General features: G+C 26.4%; 1 protein-coding gene across 1 annotated transcript; it reads right to left on the bottom strand.

The window, feature by feature from the left end:
• Window positions 1–405: 405 nt before the first annotated feature.
• Window positions 406–2545, bottom strand: BLOS1 (GCN5L1 family protein). The gene is made up of 3 exons (XM_020354481.3): window positions 2314–2545; window positions 2028–2233; window positions 406–749 (listed from the first exon to the last, which is right to left on the bottom strand). Exons 1-3 carry the CDS (start codon window positions 2432–2434, stop codon window positions 660–662), a joined length of 417 nt encoding a protein of 138 aa, XP_020210070.1. The 5' UTR covers window positions 2435–2545; the 3' UTR covers window positions 406–659.
• Window positions 2546–18292: the final 15747 nt, after the last annotated feature.

Here is an 18292-nt window from a genome sequence, read left to right as displayed (position 1 = left end):
TCAAATCATTTTCTGCAAATCTGTTCTGTTATCACTGTTATTGCAAATTGTTATATCACTTATGATTTATGTGTTTAGTTATGTGTTATATTCTGCACATCATTGTCTCTGGTTAAATTATTTGCATGTTGATTAAGTTTCATTGATTGTCTTCATATTTGTATGTTCTGAAATGTTGGAGACTTTGAATATTGTTTGCAAGTTTAGCTCATCAAATACATTGTATATGATATTGTTGTATAGGTATTGCTAAAACTTTAACAGTGTGCCATATCCAATATGCAAATACATCAGACTTTAAGATAAGAGCACAAAGACAAAGCATTTGTTTTCCTTTTAATGCTTTCTACTCTCATTTAGTGAATAGTGAAATAGTCTTTCAAATTAAACATGCATGAAACTTGATAATAACAAAATATAAGTTATTCAACATAAGGATAACAATCAATTGTTGCTTCTCCAAACCAATAACTTCATTGAAAACAAAGTGAAATGGTTATCTAATAAATCAAATAAATGAAAAAAATAAAAATAAAAAAGACAAATGGTTATCTAATGAACTAATACATGATATTGGGTATTATGCCTACAGTAGAAATATGAATGAAAAGGGATTAAAATTTAGAATTACATGGTGACATGCTTGAAAACTTGTCATATCAATCTTGGTGGATATTCTGTATAGCTGTTGTGATACTTTTACAATCATATTCCATGATCTTCATCCAGTTCTCAAAGTCTCCAATTTCCTATGAGTTGAGATGACAGATTATAATAAGTTGACCATATTTGATTAAAAGCAAATAACTAAATAATAAGTTAAGCACAGATCAACCTTTAGATGGCTTGTATTTGACAATTGCCTCCAAAGAAAAATACACAATATATAGTATAGAATAATAGATTATTGTAATATAAGCCAAATTTAACAAGACATTAGATATTAAACATCTCCTCCAACTCCATCTTTATACTCAATCATATAATTGTGCACAAAGAGTCTTTCAAAATAAAGTATTCTAGTTACTAAACCATTTATCCCATGGTTACTCTACAACATGATGGATGCCTATTTCCAGAATTAAACTCCTGCACTAGCCTTAAAATTACAGTGATATCCCAAACCACAGAACCAAACCTCTAAAGCTTTTCATAAGCCAGAAAGTGCCAAAAGAGAAACTAAAAAATGGCATGCCATCAATCGTCTACCATATGGCAAGAATAAATGTCACAGTCGAAGTTTAATTTACTAGCTCAACAACAAGGTTTAAAAAAATGGTCGGCAACCGCAATTGCAATTGCAGCACTAAGGTTTTTGGGGTCTTCAAAACTGCATGGCGCCCGCAGTTGCAGCCATTAGTTGCAATTTTCTACTATTTCAGCGATATCAAGAAACGCAACGAAACTACAACCACAACTGTAATTTAAAACCATGCCCAATAAATTCAAGAGCAGGCATGTCAATCACACTCCTTAACTTCCTAATTTGCAATCAGACAACAACAACAACAATCATTTACAAATAAAATTCTCCAAAATCATTTACAACTAATCACAACCAAGGTTGTTGTCTTGTTACATATCCCTTCTAATCCACACAAATTATCCATAACTATGCCCAATGCACAACTCAATAACAATAAATACATTACAAACAAGGTTTCAAAAAGCAGTCAATAACCGCAATTACCACCACAACATCAAAGTTTTTGGAGTCTCTGGAATTACAACTAAATCAACCACATTCATTCACAATTTTCTACAGTATTAAAAACCGCAAAGAAACCTCAATTATGACCAAGACAGCATTTTTTTTATACATCAAAATTACAATAACGACATCAGCAATGCATACTAACCCCCACTCCCATGGCCGACCCTAGTGATCAGCAATTTAAAACCATGATCACAATTTTCAAATTACAATGGAAAGAACAAAATTATAAAATAGGGCTCTCAAATATGAAAAATTTAGCAAATTCAACAAGACGTTGATGAATACTAAAAAGGAGAAACGATAAGAATACCTTGAGAGCAGTGTTGAGGGCATGAGTGGCAGCGAGCCACTGATCGGTTTGCTTGATGAACCTGGTAATGGTGGCAGCTAGGGTTCGAGTTTCGAGCTCAATTCGCTTCTGGTTGATGAAGGAGTCTTGGACCCCACCATTCACGGCTTCCACCAAGAGATCAGAAACGCGCTCCACCTTCCTAATCGCGTCCTTCTTCGCTTTCTCTGCATACCCACGTGGACAAAGTTGGCGTTAGCGACGCAAGATTGGATTTTGAAGGAAGGGGGAGAGAGGGAAGAGAGACCCGTGTTGTGGGCAAGGAGGAGGGATTTGTGGTGGTGAACTTCAACCATATGCTGCAGCGAACCTTCTAATCCTTTTGCCTCTGAGTTCATGTTCATTGCTGTCTGCGATTTTTCATTCATTTCATCCTAACTTCTCTTTGCTAATACTTGTTAGTTTGGATCCAGAAATGGACTGAATTCAGAGATTCTATGATATTTTTTACTTCTCTGGTTAGTAGAGACTGCATAAAGGAACAGAAAGAATTGAAAATTTTCATTAATTTGGAAATCTTTCTTTATTTGTTATGATTTAGAGATTTTTTTTTTAACTTTGAAAAAATGAGTAATTTTTTGATAATTTATTTTTAAATTTAATAAACAATATAGAGTTAAGAAGAAAATAATAAAGTAAAGAATTATATTTTCAATTAATATAAATATATTTTTTATATAATGAGTGGAGAAAAAATTATTATACTTTTTTCTCTCAATTTCTATTCATTCAAATATCACTTTTTTTTTCATTTCTATCTTTCATAAAAAAAAATTTCTGTTTTACTATTCTCTAATTCACTTGTAATTCAAACAGAACATAAAAGAAAACTTTCTATTTCCTCCACAAATTTCGCAATGGAAAAAATACATAATATATACACTAAAAAATATATAACTATAATTTAATTATAAATAACTATAGTTTTGATTTTTTGGGGTTAAAGTTGGAATTCCAATACTACATTAAGGATGATATAAGAATGGTGTAGGGTTTGCATAGTTTGTACATCATCTTAACTTCTTATTTTGAGAGATTTACTGGGTAAGATTTAGGTACTTTTTTTATTATATTTTGACATCTTCCTTAAACTCCAAACAGTTTTATATAAATCACTGTGTTTTTGCAAAGAATATAATTTAGGTATTTTATGTAACGTGATATTATATTTATAATGATTATTTATTTTAAAATATATATTGTAAAACATATTTGAATATAATTAATTTTATTTTTTTATTCTATAATTTAACTATACATAATATTTATAATGATATATTATATTAAAATAGTTGATTCGATTTCATCTCATATATTTTTTATTTTAGTGTTATTGTTAATTTTTAAATCTCTAAGTTTTAATTCTCAAATCTCTAGATCTTGAATTAGAATTTTAAATTTGATTAAAAAAAATAATTTGAAATAATAATTTTAATATAATCAAGATTTCGAATAAATCTAATTTTAGGTGATGTCAGTAGATATCCTTACCAATACTATATTTCAAAAATAATATTTCATATATTTTAATTATTGATCAGATCAAATTTAACTTTAAATGAATTACTCAATCAAAGTTTTAGATGAAATAAAAATAAATTCTCGACTCATTTTTATTCAACCTAATATATCGGTGAATGTAACGTCCTGGCTTTTAATTCCAAATTTTTAAAAAAATTTAAAGTAAAATTTTTATTAATATAACAATAGAATTTTAGGCATTCATATTGTTGCAATAGAAAATTTTATGGTATAAATATATAATAATTGAACGTTGTCATTGAAATATAGGTTTAATTTTAAGAGGTGGGAATTTAAAATTTAATTTAGAGATTCCAGATTTTTTTGAAATTGGAATTTTTTAGCCTTAGAAATTTAATTTAATATTTTAACCTTATTTTTTTTTTGAAGCAATATTTTAACCTTATTAAATCATATGTAATATCATAATGTTTCATTATTGTATATATATTATTTTTTATATGATTGGTATGATTTATTTTGATTTGGGCCACAAAAGTCTCGTCCAAGGTACCAGCTCTGAGTTCATAGGAAATCAATTTGGCTGATGATATATACACTTCCATTTTTTTATACATATACCTTTTTTTTAGAAAAAAAAATATTAAATTTCTAAATTATCCTTAATATCATTTGAAATAAAAAAAAATTATCCTGAAATTTTTTTTTTTTTTAGGTGTATTTGTACATAATTATGGAAAGTTCTTTCCGGAATACTAAAATTACTATTTCAGAAATAACTTTCCGTCGAAATAATTCTGGAAAGTACTTTCTGTAATACTAAAATTACTATTGCGAAAAGTTCTTTCCGGAATTATGGTAACAAATGAATAGTAATTCTAGTGTTACGGAAAGTATTTTTCATAATTATTTTGACGAAAAGTTATTTCTGGAATAGTAATTTAAGTATTCTGGAAAATACTTTATGTAATTATTCTGACGGAAAGTTCTTTTCGAAAGGCTCATGATATATACACCTCCTGTTTTTTTTATAAGTACACCTTCTTTATTTTTTTAAAAAAATTATAAAATATTATATATATTTTTTAATTTTATATCTTTAACTTTCAATTTTCTACTTTTTTCTTTTTCTTCACACACTTTTTTTTTTCTCTTTCAATTTTTACATGCTACCAAAATAGGTGGGGTGAAGGAAAGATAACGGGGTGCATGTAAAAATTGAAAAAAGAAAAAAAAAGAAAAAAGAAAGATCTGTAAAAAAAAGTATTAAATTAAATGTTGTGAATGTAAAATTAAAAAAAAAGCAAAAAATTAAAAATATTTTAAAATTTTAATTATTTTTTTTGAAAAGGAGGTGTACTTATAGGAAAAAGGAGGTGTATATATCATCAACCTTTGAAAAATACTTTCTAAAATAATTTTTTTTTATTCCAAATAATATTAAGAATAATTTAGGAATTTAATATTTTTTTTAAAATAAGGAAGTGTATGTATAAAAAAATGGAGGTGTATATATCATTAACCAATCAATTTTGCGATGGTCTCTGTCCATTTTCGGCACCAAGCCCAGCCATACGACCTGGAGAACATTCCCATTTGGGCCTATGTAGCGGATCAACAAAACTCAAATTAGGCTCATGATAAACACATGTTGTTCATTGTGATCAAATTAAATTATCTCATGTATTTTAGTTAGCATTTTTTCTTATCATGATTTCAACAAACAAAAAAACCAATTGGGTAATTTTTTGGGTAGTATATGTATATGACTAATGCGTCACTGAGGTAATTATTTTATAAGTAACATTTCAAATATATATATATATATATATATCGTGATTTTGTTTTTTTTTTTTGAATATAAATATTAACGAATTTAATTATTTTAAGGACAAATCTTAAATATAAATATTAGTAATGTTTTTCAATTAGTAATTAGATTCGTACCTTAATAATTCATATTAATATTTAATTAAATCTTTTATTACACTTTATCGAGGTGAAATTTCAATTTTAATTATAAAACAATGCTATAAAAGTTTTGTCCTTATTTGAATGTGTCATTAAATTGATCAGTTAAATAAGAATATATATCATGTTGACTCAAAAGACAACGAAAAATTCTATCAAACTAAAATGGTTTTTTTTATTAAAAGCAAATAATGAAACTTGGAAATGTGTTCATATTTTTTTTTTAAGTATATCAGTGAATTGTATATAATTAATTACAAGTAGAACCAACAACTTTTATTCAAATTCAATAAATTTATATGCATGTATTAATCGAATAACACAACCATAGCTTAATAGGTTCAATATACCTGCTAAATTAACAAGCATTCCAAATTCCAAGTTCAAACATGAATGTCTATGGTCTTCATTTTGAATTCATATGCATCCTAACCTAGGTCTAAAACAGTAGTTCCACCTTAATTTTTCCAGCAGTCTTGGCACAAACATCTATGTATTTTAATATAAAAAGATAGTAAAATAAGAGTTGGTACATGGTAAAGTGGAAGTGGTCAATATGTGTACCTAATTATATTGGAATATTGTTCAAAGCAATTTTTAATTAATATTATCATGTAGATCAATTATGGAGATAAAGACATTCTATTTGTTCTTTTCTCCTTTTTCCAACGAAATTAAGAAAAATACAAATGAATTTTCTTAAAAGAAATGAAAATGAGTTAGAAGAACACACATCACTTGCTTAAAGCAAGTTAATTTGTCATATTACTATATGAATGGAGTGCATAAGCAAATAATGTTAAGTTTTCAAGATTGGAAAGAGACTTGTATAACGAAGTGATAGCAATTAGCAACCAAATGCTTATCTTCCACATACACGTTTCTTGCTTTTCGTGAGCTTGAATGGAAGAATATGCAAAGAGGCATGCGACGACCGAATATACGACCAATTTTAAAAACTTAGACTTGAAGAGCAAGATAAGAATGATGAGTTTATAAACAATCATTAATTATTACACATTTTAGTCATGTGTTGTGTTGTTATTCGTCTTGCTTGTGGATTAAACAAATTGTTGAAATTCGAAGAATCAAGAACGTACGGCAATTAGGAGAGTAAAATTATTGACAATTTGACATGGATTAATTATTTATTCCCAACGTCGTTGATGCAAAATGACATTAATTTATATGGCTTTTCTCTCCTTTCAAACTACGTACTAAAGTGTAATTTGTTAAGACGTCATGTCTGTTCAATACATTTGTCGCAGACAAACACTCAATGATTGCGTTATGGAATTATATAAGTTAATTCCACGTTTGAAGTATGCTACTTTTTTTGTTTATTGATTGGAGTTCAAGTTTGAGGGCATTATTTATGAATAAAAGCAAAATGACCAAATGTTGATATGTGATTGAAGCAGCCTCTCTTGTTGGGGAAAAGTTAAAAATTAAAAGGAGTCTTGCTAACGAAATAGTCCACTCTTTCTTAATAAAATCAATTTAATATGATGTGAATTTTTTTACTAATATGCTCTATTTTATTGTACTATTATTATTGATTTTGAATTTCTTATACATTTTTGTATGTTCTACACCGAATTATTTAATATAAAATTTGTAAAATAGGACACACATTCTTACAAAATCAATTAAGATGTTTGACAAGATATTTAGCGAACTTATAAATTTATTTGACCAAAATAAGTTTGTTTACTATATATGTGAGCTTACTTTTTTACTTATAGCTTATTTTCATAAATTAATATTAAAGTAACTTATAATTTATAAGCTATTAACTCTTTTTTTCTTTCCTTTTTATTATTATTAACTTACTTTAAAAATGTTTTTACTTTTTAATTTGAAAATTATTTCATTTACGTATTAGTCTCCCATTTTTCTTATTAAACTAAAAAAAATGACATTTAATATTAACGAGTTAATTCATTAATTAATATTATCAAACACTTTCAATTTAATAAGTTAATTTATAATTTTCTATCTTTTTGTTCCTGACTTATGGTTTATAACTTTAAGCTAGTTTATAAATTTTTATTTAACTTATAAATTAATTTTATCAAACACATTTAAAATAAAAATTACATTTTTTTATATATTTTATTTTGGTGATATTAATAGTCTAGGTGTAATTTCAACAATGAAATCCATTGAATTTTGTAAATTTTAATAAATTTTAATTAAAATAAAATGTATTTAAAAGAGTGTATGAAATAATATGTTTATTATTATGTAAATTTGAGGAAGTAATTGTCATCCTTGAATGAGTATGCGTTCATGAGTTCTGTCTCTTTGCAACTATTTTACGTCCTTTACACATAGATGTATAACAATTCTTATGATCTTATCATTGCCATGATTGCTTTTTCATATACATTTATTCATAGTTTTAAAAACCGCAACGAAACGGTTAAGGTATTGGGTCAGTGGGGCAAAGGTTGAACCAGTGGGTCACTGATTGAACCGTATGACTTGATTTTTATTTATTTTTATTAAAAAATATTTATATTAAATATATTTATACTTATAAATTTTAATAAATTCATATCTTATTTTAAATTTAAATTTTTCTATCTTATTTAAAATTATTTTTATTTTTATTTTGTAAAAAAATACATAAAAAAATTACATGTTAAACGGTATATTAATACAAATTAAAAATATAAATATTATGTACATATATAATATGCTTGCAATTAATATCACAAAATAATATATGTAATATTTACATAGATATTGAATTATTAAATATATAATTTAAAATTAATAATATACTATAAAAGTTATTTAAGTTGTATATATTGCAAACAAATATATTAGAACAAGTAGTCATTGTTATATTTAATAAGACTCCTTACTTTTTCATTAAGAGATTCAATTTTCATTATTATTTTTGTGATTTATGGTCCCTTAAAAAAATTTATAAAAAAAAAAAGTCGTTGAACCGGTTTGACCCACCAGTTCACCGGTTGAACCGGAAAATTGACCAGTTCAATCCAGTTTGAAACGGGTCGACTGCATAACCGATCCAACTTCAAATTCGGACCGGCTGGACCACCGGTTTCCGGTCCGACCGGCCGGGTCGGTCCGAGTTTTAAAAAAACTGCATATATTTACTTTTCTCCTGTTACGTAAGTTTCTGTGTGCATGTTCCGTGTTATTTTTGCTCAATGCAATGCAACAATCATTACTCTTTGAAAATTGTGGTTGGTGACGTATTTTTTACTTCAACTTTACTAACATGTCCTTTTCAAATCTCATCTGAGTTTTAGTATTAATATATACTTGAGTCCTAGGTCGAAACTTTAGCAGCCATATAACTTTTTTTGTTGTTGTTTAATTTCATGTTTTGTTTTGTTCAGCACAGTGGCATTCACAGGAAATTCAAACAAAGGTATTATCTGTACTGTCAACAAGCTTATACTAATAATAATATCCATAATGTTATCTTGATCGATTAACAATGTAATAAACACAGAAAGTCATTAATACGAATAGTATTATTTTTATTTTTTTATTCGTATTTGATATGAAGTAGCAATTAAGACTTATATGGAAAATAGACTAACTCAATGGGAAATAGTTAATAAGTTTTGATTATATATAAAGAATAATGAAATAAACATATTGGTTTGCAGTTTAACAAAATTATTTGAGTTTAATTTATTTAAAAATTGGTGTAATTGAATTGAATTTATTATGTTATAACGCAAACTTGTGTAAGGAATGTACGCAAAATTAATAGATATCGGTACTAAATCCGCTATAATATATTTTAAGTATGAGCAGTGATATATCAAAAAAATTTAAATAGTGGGGCAATATTTAAATACATAAATTTGTCTAAATATAAAATAAAATTTCTATAAAGAAAAATATATATCATAATTGTTCTCTACGAATTTTCATAATTTGAAAATATTGAATGATTTGCTCATTTTCAATATTATAAAAAATCTCTCTCTCTATAAGTAATTAAACAATCACTTAACATTTCATCTCCCATATGATTTCGCATCCGATTCTTTATGATATTCATTGCAGAAAAAACTCTTTCAACTGATGTAGTTGTCACTAGTAGTATCAAGGTTAGCTCTAAAAGCAAATACACCAATGAATACAACATGTTTTCTTATCTCCACAAGCTTCATAGAAATATCACCAATCCCTTCTAATTTTGAAAAAGCACTATCAAAACATACACATCCATGAAATAATTTTCAAGTTGGTTATTTAATGCTAAAAGTTCAACTGGAGAAAATTCAAAAGAATAAAACTGAGCAAAACGAATCAACTTCTCCTTGTCAAATGTAGAAAATGAATTTCTTGGATTTAAACATGTTACACAAAGAAGCAACTCAATATTTTCTTCTGTGAAATAGTTATTTAACTCTTGAAGTTGTTGATCAATCACTTGAAAAAATAATTTAACTTGAAAATAATGTAGATTAGAAACTTCCTCTACCCTACGCCTTGACCTTCCTTGTGTTTGAAAAGTGTCATTTATATTTAGAACTACAATGTTATGTTTTTCACAAAATGATGAAACATTATTAAGCAAAGAAGACCAACATCATCTCTCATTGCTTGTAATCTTTGTTTGGTCTCTGAAACTAAATTCATAACATTTACAATATCTTGATCACTTCTTTGCAATGCTTGAGATAACTCATGATTAATCCCTAAAATATTTTTTATCAAGTGCAAGGTGAAAACAAATTCAAAAGTTTGCATAGAATTCAATAAAGCGCATGCTTCACCTTTTTGCGCTAAACTTATGTCATCTTCCTCAATTATTTCAAGCACATCACTTTAAATAAAGTAAAATAAAAAATAATAACTTTAAATACACTAACCTCAATGATCACTTTAAATGTATAGTTTAGCTATTGAAACATGAAGGAGTAGAGGTGGAAGAAGATTTTTTTTCTTCAATTTCACTCTTCTACACTTTAAAATATGTTAGAGTTAGAGAGGAACTTCAAAATATGAATAGAATTGGAAAAGGTAAAAATAAAATATATAAAATATCCAAAAAGAGGTTAATAACAACTTATGTTTTTTTTTATACTTAAAATACATACATTATTAATTTATAATTTTTTATATCTTGATTTACAATTTAAATGCATAACAACTTTTTTTCTTTTTTTGAAACATGTAATTTGTTGTCAATTTTTATAACATATTAAAATATATTTTTTTAAATCTTCCTTCTCACACAAAAATAATTGCAACAAGACTTAAATTCAATTTTATTTTGTAACTTTTTTAATTTTCTTTATTTTTTTCTATTTTTAGATTTTAAACAGAGATAATATAATATTATATATATTATATAAAAAAATAACTGAAAAGTTAGTGGGGGCAACTGCCCCCACAAGCCAGTACGTAGATCTGTCATTGAGTATGAGTGTAGTTTTCATGAAAATTTGTGGGATATTTATAATTTTTATTATCCTAAAATTTATGAAAGAAAGATTTATAATTGTATATATAAATTTGTTGTTTCGTAATTAAAAATTAAGCTAATAGGTAAACAAATATATAGAAACACAAACATAAAGTTAAGGAGAAAATGGTGAGAATGATTATTGAAATTGAATTTCATCTATTGCATTTTTTTATACTTATAAAATTCTTTACATATAATTCTTATTATTCAGTATTATTAAAATTTTAAAATTATTCCAAATTAATTTCTTATCTTTAGAAATTCTATGGATTTTAATTTAATAACCAGTTTCTTAGTTTACCAAATTAGAGTTCTTACATTAAGTTTAAGAATTTGATCAATTAATAACTCTAAATTTATTTTTAGCATTTAGAATTATTTGGTGATTTGATTCAAACTAGATTTATAAATTATTTTTCAATCTAAATCTAAATCTCAAATCAAAATATGGGTGATCAATTAACCTCAAACATTAAACATAAAATCAAATCACTAACGCTCTTGGGGCCAGTTATCCTACCCTTTGAGGTGTCTCCAATGTAGCGAGAAGATTAGTCACTGCTATCGGCGGTAGATACTCCAAGGACGAACTAAAAAAAAATTACTAATGCTCAATAACAAGATATTATATATATATATATATATATATATATATATATATATATATATAAATCAAACAGATTATAAAAAGAGTTTGATAGATTTACATTGAATCCTAATAAGGAAGAAGATTAGCTACTCATGATAGTGAGAGTAATCCCCAATTACAATGAAAACGTATAAAAGAAATAAAACACAAGATCTTCCATCCGAGAGGTCTTGAAGTTTTCTCCTTTCTTTTGTTCTTTGATTTCTCTCTATCTCTTATCATTGATTTTCTCTCCCTTTTCTTTCTCCAATCTCCCTTTTATATGTCTAGTAAAAAAAAAGTGTCACTTAAGTGAGCAATCTACTTGGTCATTTCAAATTTGGCCGAGCAGAATTTGAATTCTTCATGTTGAAAAAAGCTTCATCTACTGAGTGGTTTCCAATTTGCTCATCGTTTTCTAAAATGTAAATTTCTTAGTTCTCTAGGCTAAATCTGTTCAACCTTTCTAATTTGGTTGGGCGAATTTCCTGTAGCAAAACGTTCTTTACTCATTAACTCGAATTTGCTCAGCCCTTATGCTATGTTGAGCCAAATCTACACAGGTGCTCCCATTCATTTTTTTTCTAATTTGTTGAGTGAAATCCAATTGGTTGAGTGCTTTCCACAATTTTGAAGACTTTGAGACTACATCAATTCTACAAAGAAATAGATCCATTAGTCCATAAAAATCAACAACTATTCAAAACTAACTATTTGGCACATCCTTTTGATTTTTACAATATTTTTGGGGTTAAAATTAAATTTTCCTTTTAAACCTAGTCAAAATAGTGTTGAATCATTTAGGTAAAAAAGACACTAATTATCTCCCCCAACTTAGAACATTGTTTTTCCTCAAACAAATGTCTATCTTAACTAACTCACTAGTGCAAAAAGAGGTTTTTACGTCACCTAAATAACGTCGAAAAACGGCACCACTGACGTTATAAAAACGCGGTGGCATGTACCGTAATTTTGGCAGATTATTTACGTCGGTCCTAACTGAGTCCGACGTAAATTTTAACATCTACGTCGGCTACGTATTGTGTCCGACATAGATATTAAAATTTACATCGGCCCTTATTGGGTCCGACGTAAATAACCCACTGCTGGTTATTAAAAGAAGGTGCATTATGTGCGCGCAGTGTAGTTTCAAAAATTCTCCTCCCGCGCGCAAAGGCTGAAGTCGATCTCCTTCTTCCTCTTCTCCTTTAGAGTTGCTTTTCAGGGATTCATTTCAAGCTTCTCCTTCTTCCTCTTCAACAACTTAGATTTCTTCTCCCGTGCTTCTCGTTCAGCTTGGAACCACGAAGTTTACATATTCGAGATTAGGGGCACTATTTTGTTTTTCTATGAGTAGCATTTCCAGTTTTTCTCGTTCAACTTTGTGCTGCATTTCCAGTTTTTGAAGCTGGAGAAGGAAGTGACCACGTCCGGATTTGGAGTTGGGTCTATCAAGCAGAACGGCCCGTTCTCCATGGAGAACGGCCGTTCTCCAAGCAGAACGGGCAGTTCTCCAAGCAGAACGGGCCGTTCTCCAAGCAGAACGGGCCGTTCTGCTTGCATTCGATTTTTTTATTATTAAATTTTTATGAGTTTTTACGTCGGACGTTCTCATGTCCGACGTAAATTTACGTCGGTTTTCGTGCCCCGACGTAAATTTACGACTCCCGCTTTTACGTCGGACGTTTTTCTGACGTAAAAACCCCTAAAATAACTGACGTAAAATGCGTATTGTGTACTAGTGACTATACTATTTAAATATGTATATACTATATATATATATATATATATATATATATATATATATATATATATATATATATATACGTGTGTGTCTGTGTATGTGTACATGGTGGAACAAACATCCTTTAACAAAATGTTAATGCATAAACATAGTTCCCGATCAATCAGTGAAAATTGCCAAAATCAAAAAGTATCTTTATCATGTTTACACAAATGGTGCCCACATAATAATTAAATTCATGAAACAAAAGGCATTTTTAAGGATGAAATTCATTCACAATTCATTGTTTTTGAATAAGGAACACTAATCCTCACAAGTGTTTACTCTCAATTCAATCAATGGGCCGGAAGGGGTGAGTGTTTCTCTCATTTTATGCACTTAATCACACAAAAAGTCAATTTTGTACTTATCTCTCATAAGTCACAAATATGAGTTCAACATGGTTCACTAAGGAACTTTAGAGGATTGTAATATGTGACCTGACTATAAGGAAACTTGATGGACTTCTCGTACTTCTTTTACCCTTTTTTTTAATTCATTAAATTCCTTTTCTTTACATTTGATAGTTGAAGAAGAGAAATTATAAATATACAAAAAAAATATTTTATTTTTAAAACTAAATATTATGGAATCACAATTAAGGAATAATACTGATTTATATTAACTTCTTCTTAACCTCAAATGGACTCACTCCCCCAACTTATACTCAATCCTTTGAATGAAAATGTTATCTTACCAAAAAGGCGAGGGATGATTTTCGTGGCTTTTTTTAAAGGCTTTGGAATTTTTCATTTTTAAAGAAAAATTTTCCTTAAGGCTCAAAATGGCTAATTAAGGAATATGATGTCCAAGAGTTAACTTATTTAACTATTGACAAAATTATATGAAAAACAAATGTCTTAGTCATTTTCATGCGTCACAAATACAACTTTTACAAGATTCAAACGAAATCGACCAATGTAAAATAATGATAACTCTCAAAATCAAATTTTTGTTTAGCCTCACTCACTAACAATGTTACTAATTTCAAACAACTTAATATTCATATTATGCTTGCTTAAATTTGCAAAATGCACACAATCTTAATCAATCAAAATAGTGCATCCACTTGTTTCAAAATTCAAATTCTCATCAATTGCCTAAACCATGTTTTTGCATGTAACAAGAAAAGTATGTTTAATGAGTCTCAAAAAAATTGATGCTACCTAAATCTAGGTTAGCTTCCCACAAGGACATCTACATCCAAATTTTCCAACTAAACAACCATCCAAAAAAAAATTCCCACCAATCTTAATCAAAAACAACCATTACATAAATCAAAACAGAGTGCAAATCCAGAATATCCATAAACACCTAAAGTAACTACCAACAGCATAAAGTAAACTGTAGTGAATCAAAAGCTAAAAGCATAAACTAAAGCATTGAATTTAAAAAGCTGAAATTTAAAAGACTGAAAATTTAAAGAAGATCGAAAATTAAAAGATAAATTAAAAGAGGCCTTTTTTTTAAACTTAACTGGGAATAAAAGTTTGAAAATTTAAAGAGGACCGGAAATAAACCTAGTCACATACGAACAATTTATCTTTATTGGTATAACTTTTCTAAATAAAAATTAAATTATTAATATAAATATATCAAGTATACAATAATAACATGAGACATTTTATAAATTTAAAATTTTATTCGTATTAAAAACTAATATATATTATCAATAATTTTATAAGCATCATATTCAAAATACATAGTAACAGACTAACAGTATCTACTTTTTATAATAAAATGAAATTTATACTAATAAGAACAATTATAATGTCTAATAATTTTTTTCGTTATTAATATGCCATTCATTTTGTAGTGACGCCTTATTTTTCATATAAACTATGGCAAATTTTATAATTTAACAAATTGTTCCCAATCATGCAACAACATGAAACTTTTCTACAAAGTTCTTCAAATATTTCTTTCATATAAATAATAAGACTAATACCAAATTAAGTTTGTATGAAGAACATTAATCAAGTAGCTGTGCAACTCGTATATATACGTATGAATTTAAGAAATTATGTAAGTAAAGTTACACGTGTGAAGACACGTGCAATTATATGTAAATTATAAATTAATTGTCTATACCTAAAGATTAGCAAACTAGAGAGTACCGTATCTCTTAAAGTCAATACTTACTACTATCATTTTCGTATTGCCTTTCTTTGACTGAAATTGCATGCGAAAATAAATATGATTAGGATAGTTAACAAATGTTATTAAAGTAGGAAGAGTATTCATATATATAATTATCCCAACAAGGCAACGACTTCGTCACCGTACAGTTTTAAGAAACAGAAAAACTATATCACAGTAGAATATATACAATCTTGTATTTTCAATTCTATCCATTCTTATTTTAGTATACAAAGATGTTTGAAAAAAGTAATACAATCGTTGAGATATCTACTCAATTTAATATTATCAAAAAAGTTCTACCAAAATTTATGACTAATCAGGTAATCACTAACTGATGCAAGTCATAACTTACTAAATATGAATTACCCTAAATAAATTGTACTTTAAAATGCATAATCAAAGAAGCACCTTACTGTGCTGTGATTGTTTAAGACATTAGTGCATTCTTAAGTTAACGATTTTGGAATTTTGTCGAATGAAAGCCAGAAAACATGGAATTGACACTACGCGACTCACTTTTTCACTAATAATGCGTAATTTTATAATAAGTTAATTATGTCTTTTTTATTTTCTGTCTAAATTAGAATAAATTTTATAATAAAGATATGGAGAAAATAAGAAAATGAAAAAAAAAATTGGGAAATTAAATATACATATTCATTTACAATCTCTATCTCGCAATTTGACTGTCATTAGATTTAACAATATCCATCTTTCTTTCCTTGTCAAATTTTTTGTTTCATGATTTAACGTTTTATACCATTTGTGCCAACAAGAGAAGATGATTAAGATGAGACAGTAGTAGGATGAGGATGAAGGGAGAAGAAAAGTCTTAAAATTAAAGAGAGAATAAAATAAAAACAGAAGCCGACAAAGGGTTGAAGAAAAGTAAAAGAAAAGATACACCAAACATGCGTAATTGGAAGAAGGAAAAAATCCTTGTCTGTCTGTCACGTAAATTAAATATATATTGCTGTTGGCTAACGGTGAGTGTTAAGATTAGACGTGGCAACTAACATCAGTTCCGATTCTTCCACAAATCTATATGTTTTGAGCTTTCAAATTAGATTCAATATATTTTTAAGATGGATTTGTATATCGTTTAACCATTCAAACTTAACTTAATATCTTAAATACTTATATATATAGATATTAAATTCTTATAAATAAATATATATATATATATATATATAACATTATATTTATACCAATGTTATTAATCTTAAATATATTATAAGATATATTTTAATTTAATTTATATATATTTTTTATCCTACAACTTGCAATTTAATATTAATATTAATATATTATATTAAAATATGGAATTGATTTGATCATATTTATATAATTCATTATTTGATTGATTTAGATCTAAACAATGATTCTATCAAAATTTTGCCCGCGTACGAATGAAGTTAAATTTGTTCATTACTTGTCTTGAAAAAAATATATATAATAAGACATTTTTTGATAAGTTTGTATTATTGTTTAACTATTCAAATTTAATTTTTTCAAATACTTAAAAATATATTTTAATATATATATATATATATGTGATATTATATCTATATTAATGATGTTATTTATTTAAAATATATTATAAGATATATTTTAATTTAATTTTTTTATTCTATAATTTAATATTAATATTGATATATTATATTAAAAGATGGAGTTGACCGGATCATATTCATATATTTCATGATTTGATTGATTTAGAATTAAATAATGACTCCATCCAAAATTTTGGCCACATAGGCATGAAGTTAAATTTGTCCCTTATTTACCCTCATCAAAATAAATATAATAAGACATTTTTAAGATGAGTTTGTGTTATCATTTAACCATTCAAACTTAATTTCTTAAATACTTAAATATATATATATATATATATATATATATATATATTTTAATGTATATATATATATATATATATATATATATATATATATTTGTGTGTGATATTATATCTATAATGATGTTATTTATTTCACATATATTATAAGATGTATTTTAATTTAGTTTTTATATTTTTTTATTATATAATTTAATATTAATATTGATATATTATATTAAAATATGGAGTTGACTCGATCATATTCATATAATTCATGATTTGATTGATTTAGATTTAAATAATGACTCCATCAAAAATTTTGGCCACATAAGAATGAAGTTAAATTTGTCCCTTATTTGCCCCGCTTAAAATACATATAATAAGACATTTTTAAGAAAAACTTGTGTTATCGTTTAACCATTCAAACTTAATTTCTTATTAAATACTTATATATATATATATATATATATATATATATATATTAATGTATATATATGTGATATTATATTTATAGTAATGTTATTTATTTCAAATATATTATAAGATGTATTCTAATTTAATTTTTTATTTTTTATTCTATAATTTAATATTAATATTGATATATTATATTAAAATATGGAGTTGACTTGATCATATACATATAATTCATGATTTGATTGATTTAGATTTAAATAATGACTCTATCAAAATTTTAGCTATATAAGAATGAAATTAAATTTGTTCCTTACTTGTCCCACTAAAAATATATATAATAAAATATTTTAAGAAGAATTATGTTATGTTTAACCATTCAAACTTAATTTCTTAAATACTTAAATATATATATATATATATATATTTAATATATATATATATATTATATTTATAATAATATTATTTATTTTAAATATATTATAAGATATATTTTAATTTA

The sequence above is a fragment of the Cajanus cajan genome, chromosome 9 (assembly GCF_000230855.2).
Source record: "Cajanus cajan strain Asha chromosome 9, NIPB_CcT2T_4, whole genome shotgun sequence".
In the NCBI taxonomy this organism is placed as follows: Eukaryota; Viridiplantae; Streptophyta; class Magnoliopsida; order Fabales; family Fabaceae; genus Cajanus; species Cajanus cajan.
The sequence above is the reverse complement of the archived record's forward strand: the minus strand, read 5'-3'. Positions and strand labels throughout refer to the sequence as shown.

What these genes read in the sequence shown, in the direction of transcription:
- BLOS1 (XM_020354481.3), bottom strand. Translation starts at nt 2,434, where the DNA reads ATGAATGAAAAATCGCAGACAGCAATGAACATGAACTCAGAGGCAAAA. An exon ending in CCTCCTTGCCCACAACACGG is followed by an intron (nt 2,234 to 2,313) that starts GTCTCTCTTCCC and finishes GTGGGTATGCAG; the next exon opens with AGAAAGCGAAGAAGGACGCG. An exon ending in CCCTCAACACTGCTCTCAAG is followed by an intron (nt 750 to 2,027) that starts GTATTCTTATCG and finishes CTCAACTCATAG; the next exon opens with GAAATTGGAGACTTTGAGAA.